Below are 16,976 nucleotides of genomic sequence, written 5' to 3' on the forward strand. Positions count from 1 at the left end.
TGGTCAGAAAGTCTCTAAGCAACATCTGGTATACTGCTGGGCATGTGATCTGTTATCCCTTCCAGGTGGTGAAGGGGACAGGGCATGGTGATGGGGGAGGGCAGGAAGAGAGTGCACTGAGTCCGGGAACTCTAAATCCAAAATAAGGACAGGATCATGGCAGAGCCAAGGGAAGCAGGATCCAGGGAAATCCAGTCTGGAAGAGGCCAGCCACTCTGAGGGAAGCAGCGGCCCCTTTCTCTGCAAGCCCCTTGGCCCCAAGTCAGTCGGTCAGGCAGCCAGTCAGTCATATTATTGAGTGTTAACTGTGCACAGAGCACTGTACTAAGCATTCATTCATTCATTCAATCGTATTTATTGAGCGCTTACTGTGTGCAGAGCACTGTACTAAGCGCTTGGGAAATACAAGTTGGCAACATACAGAGATGGTCCCTACCCAGAAGGGGGAGACAGACAACAAAACAAAACATATTAACAAAATAAAATAAATAGAATAAACATGTACAAATAAAATAAATAAATAAATAAATAAATAGAGTAATAAATACGTACAAATACGTACAAACATATATACTTATATACAGGTGCTGTGGGGAGGGGTAAGGCTGGGGGGAGGGGGGAGGAGGGGGAGAGGAAGGAGGGAGCTCAGTCTGGGAAGGCCTCCTGGAGGAGGTGAGCTCTCAGTAGGGCTTTGAAGGGAGGAAGAGAGCTAGCTTGGCAGATGTGCGGAGGGAGGGCATTCCAGGCCAGGGGGAGGACGTGGGCCAGGGGTCAATGGCAGGACAGGCGAGAACGAGGCAAAGTGAGGAGATTAGCAGCAGAGGAGCGGAGGGTGCGGGCTGGGCTGTAGAAGGAGAGAAGGGAGGTGAGGTAGGAGGGGGTGAGGTGATGGAGAGCCTTGAAGCCGAGGGTGAGGAGTTTTTGCCTGATGCGTAGGTTGACTGGTAGCCACTGGAGATTTTTGAGGAGGGGAGTAACATGCCCAGAGCGTTTCTGCACAGAGCCGATCCGGGCAGCAGTGTGAGGTATGGATTGAAGTGGGGAGAGACAAGAGGATGGGAGATCAGAGAGGAGGCTGATGCAGTAATCCAGTCGGGATAGGATGAGAGATTGAATAAGCAGGGTAGCGGTTTGGATGGAGAGGAAAGGGTGGATCTTGGCGATGTTGCGGAGGTGAGACTGGCAGGTTTTGGTGACGGCTTGGATGTGAGGGGTGAACGAGAGAGTGGAGTCGAGGATAACACCAAGGTTGTGGGCTTGTGAGACGGGAAGGATGGTAGTACCGGCAACAGTGATGGGAAAGTCAGGGAGAGGGCAGGGTTTGGAAGGGAAGATAAGGTGTTCAGTCTTGGACATGTTGAGTTTTAGATGGTGGGCAGACATCCAGATAGAGATGTCCTGAAGGCAGGAGGAGATGCGAGCCTGGAGGGAGGGAGAGAGAGCAGGGGCAGAGATGTAGATTTGGGCGTCATTAGCATAGAGATGATAGTTGAAGCTGTGGGAGTGAATGAGTTCACCAAGGAAGTGAGTGTAGATAGAGAACAGAAGGGGACCAAGAACTGACCCTTGAGGAACCCCTACAGTAAGCACTTCGTGGCTCAGTGGAAAGAGCACGGGCTTTGGAGTCAGAGGTCATGGGCTCAAACCCCGACTCCGCCACTTGTCAGCTATGTGACTTTGGGCAAGTCACTTAACTTCACTGTGCCTCAGTTACCTCATTTGTAAAATGGGGATTAAGACTGTGAGCCGCCCACAGGACAACCTGATCACCTTGTAACCTCCCCAGCACTTAGAACAGTGCTTTGCACATAGTAAGCGCTTAATAAATGCCATTATTATTATTATTACAATATAATAACATAGATACATTCCCCACCCACAACCAGTTTATAAATTAGAGGGGGCGACAGACATCAATATAAATGAATAGATTACAGAGACGTACAGTAAGTGCTGTGGGGCCGGGAAGGGGGATGAATAAAGGGAGCAAGTCAGGTAGATAAAGAAGGGAGTGGAAGAAAAGGAAAAGAGGACTTAGGGAAGGCCTCTTGGAGGAAATGTGCTTCCGAAACAGGGAAGAGGAATTGTCTGTTGGATATGGGGAAGGAGGGCGTTCCAGGACAGAGGCAGGACGTGGGCGAGAGGTTGGTGGTGAGATAGATGAGATGGAGGTACAGTGAGGTTAGCATTAGAGGAGTGAAGTGCACAGGCTGGTCTGTAGCAGTGAGGTGAGGTAGGAGCGGGCAAGTTGATTGAGTTCTTTAAAGGCGATGGTAAAGGGGTTTCTGTTTGATACAGAGGTAGATGGGCAACCACTGGAGGTTCTTGAGGAGTGGGGAAACATGGCCTGAATGGTTTTGTAGAAAAATGATCCAGACAGCGGAGCGAAGTCTGGGCTGGAGTGGGGAGAGACAGGAGGCAGGGAGGACAGCAAGGAGGTAGATGCAGTAATCAAGGTGGGATAGGATAAGTGCTTGGATTAATGTGGCATCCCTGGCCGCATCTGGAGCATGTTGGGCAGTTGGCAGGCAGTCACACATACATGCACACACATGCACACACACATGCTTAGTACAGTGCTCTGCACACAGCAAACACTCAATAAATACGTCTGAATGAATGAATACCCCATCACACGCAATGGGGAGAGAGCCCAGAAGGGGAGCTAACTAGGTGGGTGATGGTTAATGAGGGACCAGATAACACTGGGAAGTAGTGTGGCCTAGTGGAAAGAACACGGGCCTGTGAGTCAGAGGCTCTAATCATGTATCCAACGCTTGCCTGCTGTGTGACTTTGGGAGAGTTACCTACTTTCTCTGGGCCTGTTTCCTCTTTTGCAAAACAGGAATAAAATACCTGTTCTTCCTCCCCCTTAAACTGTGAGCCCTGTGAGGAACAGTAGTTAGGTCCAAACTACTGGTATTATATCTACCATTGTACTTGGTGTGTGGTAAGTGTTTAACAAATACCACAATATTCAGAAAGTAAAATGGGTAAGAATGAGAGGAGGACATGTGAAGTAACCAGGGAAGAAAGAAAGATTCAGGTTCAGAATCAGGAAAGATTTCATGTTTTTTTTTCTGGTATTTGTTAATCAATCAATCAATCATATTTATTGAGTGCTTACTGTGTGCAGAGCACTGTACTAAACGCTTACTATGTGCCATGCACTGTACTAAGTGCTGGTGTAGGTACAACTAATCAGTTTAGACCCAGCCCATGCCCATGTCCTGCTTGGGGCTCACAGTATTAATCCCCATTTTACAGATGAGGTAACTGAGGCCCAGAGAAGTTAATTGACTGGCTCAAGGTCACACAGCAGCATGTGGCAGAGCAGGGATTAGAACCCAGGTCCTTCTGACTCCCAGGCCCGGGCTCTATCCACTAAGCCACACTGCTTATCTTCTGTACCTTCTGTACCTTGAACAGATCTACATGAGTACAATGCCGCAAGAAGCTCAGTTTTTGAGATAGGCTCTGCAAAGGAATTGGTCAGTAACGTGGATGCGAAAAAGCCATAGGGGACAAACTTACTTGGGGCCTAACAGGAAGCACTGGTTATTTCCACAGGTGTAGGCAGTGGGCTGCCTTTGGAAAGGTCAATGTTTTAGGGAACAGAAAGCAGTGGCCCAGCTTCACACTGATAAGAATGCCCCTTGCCTGGGCTGCGTTGGAAGATGGAGGTGTCTGCAGGCCATTCAGGGATTTGGTGAAGGGGCAAATTCCAAACTGGAAGGGAGCTAATCCCTCGATCAGTCATATTTATCCTGCCTTCCCAGACTAAGTCCCACTTTTCCTCATCTCCCACTCCCTTCTGCATCACCCTAATTTGTGCCTTTTGCTCCTCCCCCCTCCCCACCCCACAGCACTGATGTATATATCTGTAATTTTATTTATATTGATGTCTATTTGTACAGATGTCTGTCGCTGCCCCTCTAGACTGTGAGCTCATTGTGGGCAGGAACTGTTACTCTTTATTGCTGTATTGTACTTTCCCAAGTGCTTAGTACAGTTCTCTGCACACAGTAAGTGCTTAATAAACACAATTGAATGAATGAATTGAGTGCTCCCTGGCCTGAGAAGCAGCGTGGCTCAGTGGAAAGAGCCCGGGCTTTGGAGTCAGAGGTCATGGGTTCAAATCCCAGCTCTGCCAACTGTCAGTTGTGTGACTTTGGGCAAGTCACTTAACTTCTCTGTGCCTCAGTTACCTCATCTGTAAAATGGGGATGAAGACTGTGAGCCCCATGTGGGACAACCTGATCATCTTGTAACCTCCCCAGTGCTTAGAACAGTGCTTTGCACATAGTAAGCACTTAATAAATGCCATTATTATTATTATTATTATTACAACACAACAGCTGGGGAAGAAGCATGGTTTAGTGGATAAAGCACAGGCCTGCGAGTGAGAAGGAACAGAGTTCAAATCATGACTTTGCCATTTATCTGCTGTGTGACCTTGGGCAAGTCACTTCATTTCTCTTTGCCTCAATTACCTCATCTGTAAAATGGGGACTGAAAGTGCAAGCCTCATGTGGGGCAGGGACTGTGTCCAACCTGATTACCTTGTATCTACCCCAGTACTTACAAAAGTGTGTGGCACATAATAAGCACTTAATAAGTACCAGAATTATTATTATTATTATTATTTACATAGTTGGTAGACTCTGCTCACAACGAGCTTATAATCTAGTGGGGGGAGACAGACAATGTAAATAAATAAATTACAGATGTGGCCATTAAGTGCTATGGGGCTGAGGGAGAGAGGAAAGGGCTATGCAGAAGGGAGTGGGAGAAGAGGAAATGAAGGTCTCTATTCACTCTGTATCACCCTTCCCCCCTTCCCCTGGACTGTGGTGGGGAGCTGGGGAAAGCAGCTGGAGAGTGACAGTTCTGCTGGGGCAGATCCTAGGTGACTGACCTCAGGCTGCTCAGGGCTTGCCCGCTTAGCTTATTGTTTTATGTTAATCACACTGCATCTTCATCCTCCCGACAAAGTGCTGGAGCCTTAAAAGAAGGCACTGCCCCCAGGGCCCTCACAAGGAGGAAGTCTGAGTCCAATGTGTTGAAGCAGTTCTTTGAGCTGGATCTTGGCTTGCCCATGTTAGCCCGAATAGGTCCTGAGGGAGGCCGGCCTAGCAGCCAGCAAATTGGTTTTGCCAAAAACAGTCACTCCTCTCAGCAGCTTCCTAGGCTCTAATTCAACTCCAGAACACCACAGAGAGAGCCAGTGACTGTTCCCACCCCGTCTCTGGAGCCCTGTTTCCCGACCTGCCCCTTACAGGCAGGGCTGTGGGGATTTAAGCAGCCCCAGCTCGAGACCTCTGCAGATTTCAGAACCTTGGGAAGCTTTGGATGCGGCTGGATTCAGGATGACTGGGGTGATGCCGGCCCCCCCTTCCCCACCTAACTTGTGGCACTGTGAACTTTGTTTTTTATCTCGTTTTATAATGAAATGATTTCATCTTTCTCACTGTGTCTGTCATCATACCCTTCCACAGCTTATTTTCGACTGTGAGACTCTAGAGGGATAGAGACGGTATCTAATTCCCACCTGTATAGTCTCTCCCAGTGTTTAGGACAGTGTTCTGCACACAGTAAGTGCTCACTTACTACTACTGTTCAGATTTAGAATTAAAACCCAAAGCCAGCCCAACCCCCTCCCTTTAATGGAAAGACAGGGCTCTGGGCTCTTGGTGGAAACCTATTTGCAGCCCCTAATGCAGGATCACAATTCAGAAATCAATTTAAATTGCAAACTCATTTTCCCCAGGTGGCTTCCTGGAATTCCCATGCTGCTGTAGCCAATTCCTTTGCATGAGCTAGATCACCAGTGGACCACGTGGCTATCTCTCCTCACCCGTTCTGACTTGTGACTGGACCACAGTGAGGCTGCTCAATGCCCTTCTCATTTCCTTAAGTATTTCCGTCCTGGCTCCAGGAGGGTGAGAAGACTGCTCAGGGGTAGTGGGGGATGGTTTGCTACTTGGTTTGCCAATCATGGCTGCTCCAGGGAAGGGGCCACTGACTTTGAAAGAGCAATGTTGGGGTGCCCGCAACGGTTCTGGGAGAGACACTCCCCTGGGAGAAATACTCTAGGTTTGGGGAGCCTCAGACATGCTCTCTACAAATGGGGACTATGTTGTCATTATGCTATGCAGCATATCAATTAATTGATCAATCAACCAATTGTATTTATTGAGTGTTTACTGTGAGCAGAGCACTGTACGAAGCACTTGAGAGAGTACAATATGAGAGTTGGTAGACACGTTCCCTTCCCATGGTGAGTTTACAGTCTAGAGGGGGAGATAGAAATTAATATAAATAATAATTATTATTATTATGGTATTTGTTAAGCGCTTACTATGTGCCGAGCACTGTTCGAAGCATTGGGGTAGATACAAGGTTATCATGTTTGTCCCATGTGGGGCTCACAGTCTTAATCCCCATTTTTACAGATGGGGTAACTGAGGCTCAGGGAAGTTAAGTGGCTTGTTCAAGGTCACACAGCAGACAAGGGGTGGAGCAGGGATTAGAACGCTCATCCTCTGACTCCCAAGCCCATACTCTTTCCACTAAGCAATGCTGCTTAGGGGTATGGGTATGTTTATAAGTGTTGTGGAGTTGAGGGAGGGGGGAATATAGGGTGAAAATCCAAGTGCCAGGGTAACACAAAAGGGAGTGGGAGAAGAGGAAATGAGAACTTGGTGGGGAAAGGCTTTTAGAAAGTCTTTGAAGATGAGGAGAATGATTGTCAGATATAAAGAGGTAGGTCATTCCAGGCCACAGGCAGGATGTGGGTGAGAGGTCAGTGGTAAGACAGATGAGATCAGGGTACTGTAAGTAGGCTGGCCTTAGGGGAGTGAAGTGTGTGGGCTGGGTTGTAGTAGGGGAGCAGTGAGGTCAAGTAGGAGGGGGCAAAGTAATTGAGTGCTTTAAAACTGATGGTGAGGAGTTTCTGTGTGATGTGGAGGCTTTTGAGGAGTGGGAAAACATGGACTGAACGGTTTCATAGGAAAATTACAAGGGCAGCAGAGGTGAAGTATGGACTGGAATGGGGAGAGACAGGAGGCAGGGAGGTCAGCAAGAAGGCTGATGCAGTAATCAATGTGGAACAGAAAAAGTGCTTGGATTAACATGGTAGCAGTTTGGATGGAGAGGAAAGGGAGGAGTTTAACAATACTGTCAAAGTTGAACTGACAGGAATTGATGACAGGTTGAATATGTGGGTTGAATGAGAGAACTAAGTCAAGGATATTGCCAAGGTTACAGACTTGTGAGACAGGGAGGATGGTGGGAGCATAGGGGAGCATAGGATTTGGGTGGGAAGATCAAGAGTTCAGTTTTAGGCATGCTAAATTTGTCGAGATGTCCTGAAGGAGGAAACGTGAGACTGCAGAGAAGAAAAGAGATCAGGGCTGGAGATGTACATTTGGGAGTCATGCACATAAAGATGATAGTTGAAGCCACGGGAGCAAATTAATTCTCCAAGGGAGTGGGGGTAGATGGAGAATAGAAGGGGACTTAGAATTGAGACTTGAAGGACTCCTATATTTAGTTGGTGGGAGGCAGTGGAGGAGCCCATGAAAGAGACTGAGAATGAGCGGTCAGAAAGATGGGAGGAGGAACCAGGAGAGAACAGTGTCAGTGAAGCCAAAATTGAATTATGTTCCGGGAGAAGGGGGTGGTCGACAGTGTCAATGCCAGTTAGCTGAGAGGTCAAAGAGAATTGAGAGGGAGTAGAGACTGTTGGATTTGGCAAGAAGGAGAGCACTGTTGTCCTTTGAGAAAGCAGTGTCTGTGGAGTGAAGGGGGTGGAAGCCAGATTGGAGGGGTCATGTGGGACCTGATTATCTTGTATCTTCCCCAGTGCTGAGTACAGTTAGAGAAGCAGCATGGCTCAATAGAAAGAGCCCAAGCTTGGGAGTCAGAGGTCATGGGTTCTAATCCTGGCTCTGCCACTTATCAGCTGTGTGACTTTGGGCAAGGTACTTAACTTCTCTGTGCCTCAGTTACCTCATCTGGAATATGGGGATTAAGACTGTGAGCCCCACGTGGGACAGCCTAATTACCTTGTATCCACCCCCAGCACTTAGAACAGTCCTTGGCACATAATGAGCGTTTAACAAATGCCATCATGATTATTATTACAGTTCTGTGCACATAAGTGCTTACCCAGTACCACAATTATTATTAGCAGATCAGGGGATATAACCTGGGAAGAATACAGACACATCACCAAAATCCTCTTGGAGATGGAATTTCAAGGGGTTTTTGAAGACAGGGAAATCCATGGCGTGTTGGTTCTGAAGATGGAGGGAATTTCAGGCTGGGGGAAAGGGTGTGGGTAAGAAGAGAGAAGAGGGAGTAGATTAGCTTTGGAAGAGCAAAGGGTACATGCTGGAATGGTGAGGGAGAAGAGAGTGGATAAATAGGAAAGAGCTGATGGTCCCTAAAGCCGATCATCAACGGTATTTACTATGTGCAGAGCTCTCTACAAAAGACTTGGGAGAGTACAATAGAGTTGATAGACAAGTGCTCGGCTCACAACAAGCTTACAGTCTAGAGGGGGAGACAGACATCAACATAAATAAATAATTTATAATATATAATTTAGAGACACGTACATAGTGCTGTGGGGCTGTGGGTGGGGCGAATATCCAATGCTCAAATGTCTCAGCTCCAGGTGTACAGAGGATGCAGAAGGGAGAGGGGGCCAGGGAAAAGAGAGCTAAAATTCTCCACTGGGGATTGATGGGATTGATTCCCCACTGACACCAGGTATGCCTCATTGTCGACAGCTGCAATGTCCCTTTCTGCTGCCCTGTGCCACCCCAGGCCATCCCAACCTGCCCCACCTCTCCTCAAAGAGGTTCCCCATTTCCAGAGGGCAAGGAGGTGCTGTTTGGTTTTTTGGGTCCCCAGGACCACCAGCACAAAGAGAGCAAACTACCTGGGCAGACCAGATTTCCTCTCCTCTACTCTCTACGCCCTTCCACGGTAGGCATTGTATCCTGTGCCACTGTGGGCAGGGAATGTGTCAGTTATACTGTTATATCGTATGCTCCCAAGCACTCACTGAGGAGAAAAACTGGCTCAGGCATTTCTCTGTTTTGAATAGGTTAGGCACACCTGGTCTCAGCACAGAATCAATTAGTACACTGCTCTGCACATAGTACGTGCTCAATAAATACGACTGACTGAGTGATTGTGCCGAGCTGAAAGGTCCAGGAGTCCTAAGACATTCTCCTAGTGCCCCTGCCACTTGCTCCTCGTGGTTTGGGGACTGATATCTCACCTAGGCACTGTACCAAATCAAGATTTGGGGATGATGTGATGCTGGCCCCCATCACTCAGACCTTTCTGCAGGGAAATGAGGGTAGGTCAGGATACCAACACCTCTGCTCCAAGATCTTGGTCTCCACACTGATGATCGTGAGCCTGGAGCATGTCTTGTCAGTGTTGCCAGACAGGAGGCAAAAGGCTAACCAATCACCCTTTCTTACAAATAATGCTACAGGTCAAATTCCAAGACCCAGGGCCTCGGGCCAATGTCAACAGCTCCGGAGGCCCTGGGCCTCTCCTACTTGAGCAGCTTAACTTTAAAGCTCAGGGTCCCTCAGGAGGGTCAATCTCCCAGGAAGTGCCCCCCCGGGGAACACTCCATTAGATCAATAAAAGAGGAGCAACAGTTCCACATAAAAAATTATCTGATTCAAACTAACTCAACCACTGGCCATTTAGAGCATTATCCTCCTAGAACAATGAGGCCTTCAAATAAGATCCAGCTTCATGATGGAGGATGGGGTGGCTTGATGTGAGGGGCAGAGAGGCAGGAACCATCCCCAAAACCAAGGTGGATCTTTAGGCACCAAACAATAAATCCCATCATTTCAGCATCGGGGTTATTTTAAGTAGCTCATTATCAAGTCATTATTTTGAAAGACACCTCCATCTCAAAGCGATTTGGAAAACGTTAAATGGATATCATTCATGTAGAGCAAGCTCTTTTGCTGTAATAGGGACTTATCACCTTAATTGATTCCGAGTTATTAATTTTGGTCTACTGCTTCTGTGAGTTCTGGAAATTTGAGATTGATGATCTTCCTAGGAACACAAATCTCCATCCCTCATTAGTCAGCAGCAAAAGGAATGTCTAACCCGGTGGGAAATGCTAAGAAAAGTCATCGTGGTTTAAGGACCTCTCCGGATGGTAAAAGCTTAGTACAGTGCTCTGCACACCAGAAGTGCTCAATAAATACGATTGAATGAGTGAATGAATGAATGTGAAACCTGTCCATTTGGAGTACAGCTGCTGGTTCAGGAGCAATGGCCCAAAATCTTGATTTCTCTTTTTAAAAATCATCACAGACTGATGTTCTAGGGGGTGGGGCAGTCATAGGCTCCTGGCATCACAGAACCCTATGACTTACAGAGGTTATCTGGTCCAGCTCCTTGCCTCTAGGCTAGTAAATGTCTAAACCATTCAAAACAGAGAAGTCCCTATTTTTCTCCCCACCAAACTCCAGGAATGGAGACTCCATCTCTTTCCTTGTCCTCCTTTTGCAGAGTGTCATTCCCCTGACAGCGAAAATGCTCTTCCTGATGTCTACCCTGACTCCCCGCTGCTGCAGTTTCAATCCATCTCCTCTTAAATGATCCTTAGGACAAGGAGACCTTGGGAAGAATGGCCCCTGGGTTCTTACCTTCCCGTCGGTGGTGACTGCCGCAAACACGGTGGAGGAGTAAGGGGCCCAGGCCACGTCTCCCACCGCTGAGTTCAAGTCAAAGATGAACATTGGAGACCTGGAAACATGAAACAGGAAAAGGTTGAGGTCTGTGGGAGCGAGTCCATGGGCAAATCTAGTCATGGACACCCATCATTCCACCTCCCTGGAAGACTTGGCCAGCTGGCTCGGCCCTGTAGGGATAGGCTGCCTTGACACAGGGTAGGGGGCAGCAAGAAGCAGGGAGCAAGGGACAGCAGACATTCGGGGGGAAAAATAAAAATAAAATTATAGTACTTTTTAAGTGCTTGCTATGTGCCAAATATTCTTCTAAGCACTGGGGTAAATACAAGGTAATCAGGTTGGACACAGTCCCTGTCCCTCATGGGGCTAACAGTCTTAAATCCCCATTTTATAGACGAGGTCACTGAGGCCCAGAGAAGTGAAGTGACTTGCCAAAGATCACACAGCAGACATGCGGTGGAGCCAGGATTAGAACCCAGCTCCTTCTGACTCCCAGGCCTGAGCTCTACCCACCAAGTCACTATCAAGGGTAGCGGGAGCAGCAGGAAGTGGCAGGGGGCAACACGGGACAGTTGTGGGCATGGAATGGATCTGTTTGTTGTTGTATTGTACTCTCCCCAGCGCTTAGCACAGCGTTCTGCACACAGTAAGCCCTCAATGAATATGATTGACTGGCTGATTGACTGACTGTCTCTGACAGCTGAGGCTGAGTCAGATCCCCAGTCAGGGCAGAGAAGGAGGGGCAGGGATAAAGAAGGCTGGCAACTGTGCAAGCCTGTATTCCTTGGCCATCTTGGGCAGGCCCAGAACATCTTGGGGATCAGAGAACCCTGGGTTAGTATGAGTGGTTTGGAAGGAGTTAATTGTCCTGTTCCTCTGCCCTCTCAGCATGGATAAACACAGCACCAACCCTCTAGTTCATTCATTCATTCAATCGTATTTACTGAGCATTTACTGTGTGCATTTTCTAGACTGTGAGCCTGTTGATGGGTAGGGACCGTCTCTATATGTTGCCAACCTGTACTTCCCAAGTGCTTAGTACAGTGCTCTGCACACAGTAAGCACTCAATAAATACAACTGAATGAATGAATGCAGAGCACAGTACTAAGCGCTTAAGTTCTGAAGTAATCTGCAGCAGGCAGACAGTTGGACAATTCCATCTCTCCCCTCCCTCTCTCTCTTCCTCCCTTCTCCCCTTGAGTGCTTCAGGCTTTCTGTCAACTTCTGTGCCCGCCTCCTATACCCCTTGGGACGGGGCATGACCTGAGGAATGTTTCAGTCTCTTACGAAGTCTGAGGGCCACTGCCAGGTCATGGCCCTTTGGCCCCCGGAGCCCAGGATGTTTCAGGATGGTCTGGATCATTTGGTGTTGCAGGCTCCCATGTCCCTAAGCCAGCGGGAAGCAAGTGGGGAGGGGAAGGCCTGGTGAGTAGGTGGGTGGGGTGGGGGGGGATGGAAGGCTTGAGGTCCCTGAAAGAACCCAAGAGGGAAGCCTGAACACATCCCATCTGTTTTAGAGATTCTGCCCCGGATTGGGGGGCACTGGAGGCAGCTGGTTGGCTTACGGATTGTAGGATATGAGCGCTTGCTGATGCAGACCCCCTGGTCCCCGGTAAAGGTGTCTACCTTGGAGAGCAGTGAGATGGAGTGGATTAACTGGAGCCAGAGATGCACCGGGGGCAGCCATTCACTGCCCCCTGCCTCCGCGGGGGCTAGGGGTGAGGCTGGATTCTGAATGTACCTGGGGCAGGTGGGGGCTAGCCTGAGTGGTCCATGGGACCCCAGGTCTGCTCCTACTATTTGCAGAGCTGCAGAAGCTGCCCAGGAGCTCCTGGGTGCTGGGTGCATCTGGCTCCCTTCATCTCTGCCCACTCCAACATCTCACCTTGCTCCTTAACCCCAGGTCGGGTCTGAGCCCATCCAAATCCCAAGTTCCCATGAAGCACAGAGGGTGGTCGGACCCTCTCTCCCTCCCCCTCCCCAACCCCTCCCCACAGCCGGCTTGGCCGATCCCCCTACTTTATAGTGTGGTCCCAGATTTTGACTGTCCAGTCGGAGCTGCAGGAGATGAAGACCTTGGGATGGTATGGGTTCCAGCTGACGGCATCCACGGCCATGTTGTGCGCATCATAGGTGTCCAGGTACTGGTTGGAGTAGGATTTTGAGCACTGTGGGATGACTGGGGTTAGTCAATTCTGGTCCTTGCTAAGAGATGTGATTATGTCTCAAGCATTGTGCTAAGCACTGCCATCAGCCATCCGCCCACCAGGCTCAGGTTATGCAGGATTGGGATCTTGGCAGCCAGGAGTGCTGGAGGATACACAGTTTGCCAACTCGGGCTTCAAATAACAGAGGCCTTGGGCTGCTGGCACTCCCACTGGCAGCTATCTTGGCTTGCCAGCTCAGGATCGATCGATCGATCAATCGATCAATCGATCAATCAATGGCATTTATTGAGCGCTTACTGTGTGTAAAGCACTGTATAACACGCTTGGGAGAGTACAGTACAACAGAGTTGGTAGATATGTTTCCTGCCCACAGGGAACGTCAATCTAGAAGGTAATATAGATATTAAAATAAATGATGGCTCTGTACGTAAGTGCTGGGGGACTGAGGTTGGGGTGAATGTCAAGTGCTTAAAAGGTACGGATCCAAGTGCATGGGGGAGGCAGAAGGGAGTGGGAGTGAGGGAAATTAGGGCTTAGTTGGAGAGCCCTCTTGGAAGAGATGTGATGTTAGGAGAGCTTTAAAGGTGAGGAGAGTGGTGGTCTGTCATTTACAAAGGGGGAGTTCGAGGCCAGAGAGAGGACGTGGGCAAGGGGTTGGCAGTGAGATAGAGGAGGTCAAGGTACAATCTTCACTGAGTGAGGTCACAGTGGGGATAACACAGAACAACCGGTTATCCAGGGATGGTGATTTGATCCCCAACCGTACAGGAGGGACAGCTGATAAGGGACTCAAGCTGGACAGAGGAAGGAGGCCAGGTGGGCTAATGGAAAGCATATGGGACAGGGAGTCAAAAGATCTAGGTCCTAATTTTAGCTCCATCAGTGGTCTGCAAAGTGACTTTGGACAAGTCCTTTACCCTCTCTGGGCTTCAGTTTCTTCATCAAAGAAATGGGGATAAAATACTTCCTTGATTTTTTTTTAATGATATTTGTTGTTTAGTATGTGCCAGGCACTGAACTAAGCGCTAGTAGATACAAGCTAATCTATGTCAAAGACCTAACAGTATTCATGCCCATTTTACAGATGAGGTAACTAGGGCAGAGAGAAGTTAAGTGACTTGACCAAGGTCAAACAGCAGGCAAGTGGTGGAAATGGGATTAGAACTCAGGTCCTCTGACTCTCAGGCCTGGGGTCTTTCCAATAGGCCCTGCTGCTTCTAACTCACGGATTGTGAGCCTCATCTGGGACAGGTCCTGAGAGTCAGAGGACCTGGGTTTTAATCCACGTCTAGACAAGTTCAAAAAATACCATAACAAGGAGGTGGTCTTTGGCCAGAGATGTACTGTTGAGGACTGTGGGTGCCATGTGAGAAAAGGAAGGCTCAGAGCGGGTGAGAGGTTAGAACCCTATCCTAGATAATCCACCCTGCCTCCACCTTCCCTCACCTGATCTCATGGGGGCCGAGATACCGGGAGTCCAGTACCTTCCCCCGTCCCCACGGGTGGGTCTCACCTGTCCAGTGTGTAGTCTTGATTAGACAAAGCTCACCCAAAAGGAAGCTGGGTGGTGGAGGCAGGAGTGGGGAGAGAGTCTGAAGGGACAGAACAGAGGTGGTGGTGGGTGTGTTTATGATTCACAATTTTATTTTAAGAAGAAAGGTTACTGAATCTGGGGTTGAGCTGGCAGTAAACTCTATAAAACACCCCTGATTTGAACCTCCTCCTGGCCTTCTTCAATCCCACACCCAAGAATCGTACCCCAGGACTGCTCCTTTCTGGCCAACTGGACAAACTGTTAAGCTCCTTGTGCGCAGGGAATGGATCTACCAACTCTGTTATATTGTACTCACCCAAGTGCTCAGTAGAGTGCTTTACACTAAGTGCTCAAAAAATACAATTGACTGAATGGCTTGAGTTGGCTAACTCGCAATGCCCCACTAACATTACATTGGTACTGTGCAGACTTGGGTCTGAATCAGAATTTTTAAGGGGAAAATACTCTTTAAGAAATGTCCTTGCACTTTGCCTCTGAGATCCACTCCTTCTCCCTTCCCCACACACTCCACACCAGATTGGTGGGAACAAGGTGGTAAGGAAATATAGCACTGGTCTCTCCCCTCTGAGCTGAGGACAGTGCTAGCCATGTGATCTCCTTGAAGCAGATTGCTCTTCTCTGTGTCCTTCGATCATTCTCTGACCAGCTGGACTCTGGGCCAGTTTGTCCAGAGATTGATTGGCTTAGCAGGCCCCTCTGCAACTGCTGACTGCATCGTGATGAGGCCCAATCCCATGAACTCTGACCTTAGCCATTCAACCCTCTCACTGGTTCCCCAGAGACAATGCCACACCCCTAACTAGATTCTTGGCCCTCAGTAGGAAGGCAGGGGCAGGGGGCAGACAGGCAACAAAAGGAGAGAGGGATGAATGGAGAAGCTGGGGGAACGGAAGACCAGGGGAAGGGTCTGTGATCACCCACTGGTCACATCTCAGTTGACCATCCTTTTTCCTAAGGTTTTTCAGGACTTGAACTTTCCCAAACAGACTAAATCAGGAGCTGGACCAGTCCTGAAATTTCTGGACTGTCTCACGGGGAAGCCGGGACCCTGTCTGTCACAATCCGGCTCAGCCCTCCCAAAGCCCCAACTTCTGTGCATTTTGCTGGAGTGTCAGAACCCACACGTTAAAGCCCCAAGTCTTGGAAAGGCAAATAAACATTCCAACTGTGCCTTTTGTTTGGGGAGAGAAAGGAGCTGGAATAAAAGACCATGCCAGAAGCGTCCATTCAGTGGCATCTCCCTCCTGCTCCCCTGCTGAGTCTTCAGGCAGCAAGGACAAGGGCTGGCAGCACTTCCTGGATCCACCGGGGATGAGGCTGGCACCAGACTGACTGCAGACGGCCCTTGTGCAAGGTCTTTTTGCCTGCCCTCCACTGAGTGGCAAAGCGGCAGGTGTGTTCTCAGTACCAAAGGAGGGCGGCTGGTAGGTGTGTAATTAAGATAATGACTTGCCTGTCTTTCGAATGGCTACTAGTGCGGCTATTTTCTGAAACTCATTCTATGACTGTTTGGTGGCTAACGCGAATGCGTTCCCATTTTGCTTGTAGGGAGTTTTTAATGTGCTTACAGAGATTGGTTTTCTGAAATGAGTTTACTTTCTGGGAGAGGCTCCTGGAAGTTTAGGGGAAGGAGGCTCCTGGTTCTTGTTTGGTTGGAGGTGTTGGGACAGGAGGGAGGTGCTTTGTGAGCACACCGGTCTGGCTGCACAACAGCAGCCAGGGCTTCAGGCGGCCCATCCCTTGGCTGGAAGAGATTCAGCGCTGGATGCTTTTATGGCCAATACTTTCATTTCCAGGACCCAGTTTCCCTCCTCTGTGGTGCCAGCCACCGAGTTCCGCCACACAGAGGGGCTACCTGAGATCACCGGCTCCTAGGAAAGGAACGCAATAGCTATGCAGCAGAGGAGGGGGTCCGGGGTCCTGGAGAAATAGATTCCCTGAACTTGCTTACAGCAAAATAGTGAGTGTGATGTCGTTGTAGAAGCAGTGTGGCCTAGTGGAAAGAGCTCTGGCCTGGTAGTCAGAGGACCTGGGTTCTCATCCCAGCTATGCCGCTTGGCTACCGTGTGACTTTGAGCAAGTCACTTCACTTCTCTGTGCTTCAATTCCCTCATCTCCAGAATGTTCTCCCTCCTACTTGGACTGTGAGTCCCATGTGGGACTTGATTATCTTGTATCTACTCCAGTGCTTAGTACAGTGCTTGGCACATAGTAAGTACTTAACGAATACCATTATTTTTATTATCATGATATGCCGCTTTCCCAGGATAGCCCGTGCGCTGGCACATGTATCTATCTAGCAATCAGTGTTTGGGAGAGTACAACAGAGTAAGTGGACACCTTTCCTGTCCTCAAGGGCCTTACAATGTTGTCAGGGAGAGGTAGTAAAATAAATTACAAAGAGGGGAAGCAACTTATATATAGATATGCATATAAGTGCTTTGGGGATGGGTGGGGTGTTTGGTGCTTAAGTTAAGGGTTAAGTTAAGTTGGGGCGCTAAACT

At 48.9% G+C, this 16,976-nt stretch overlaps 1 protein-coding gene across 1 annotated transcript in view; it reads right to left on the bottom strand.

Annotated features, from left to right (window-relative positions):
- Positions 1-16,976, bottom strand: part of DNAI1 (dynein axonemal intermediate chain 1) — a 195,462-nt gene that overhangs the window by 58,715 nt on the left and 119,771 nt on the right. The window contains exons 17-18 of the mRNA XM_038743923.1: positions 12,769-12,917; positions 10,704-10,803 (exon numbers count right to left, since the gene is read on the bottom strand). Of these exons, the coding sequence (XP_038599851.1) occupies positions 10,704-10,803; positions 12,769-12,917 (249 nt within the window). The remainder of the gene's footprint in view (positions 1-10,703; positions 10,804-12,768; positions 12,918-16,976) is intronic.

This window comes from Tachyglossus aculeatus, chromosome 3 (assembly GCF_015852505.1).
Source record: "Tachyglossus aculeatus isolate mTacAcu1 chromosome 3, mTacAcu1.pri, whole genome shotgun sequence".
Lineage (NCBI taxonomy): Eukaryota > Metazoa > Chordata > Mammalia > Monotremata > Tachyglossidae > Tachyglossus > Tachyglossus aculeatus.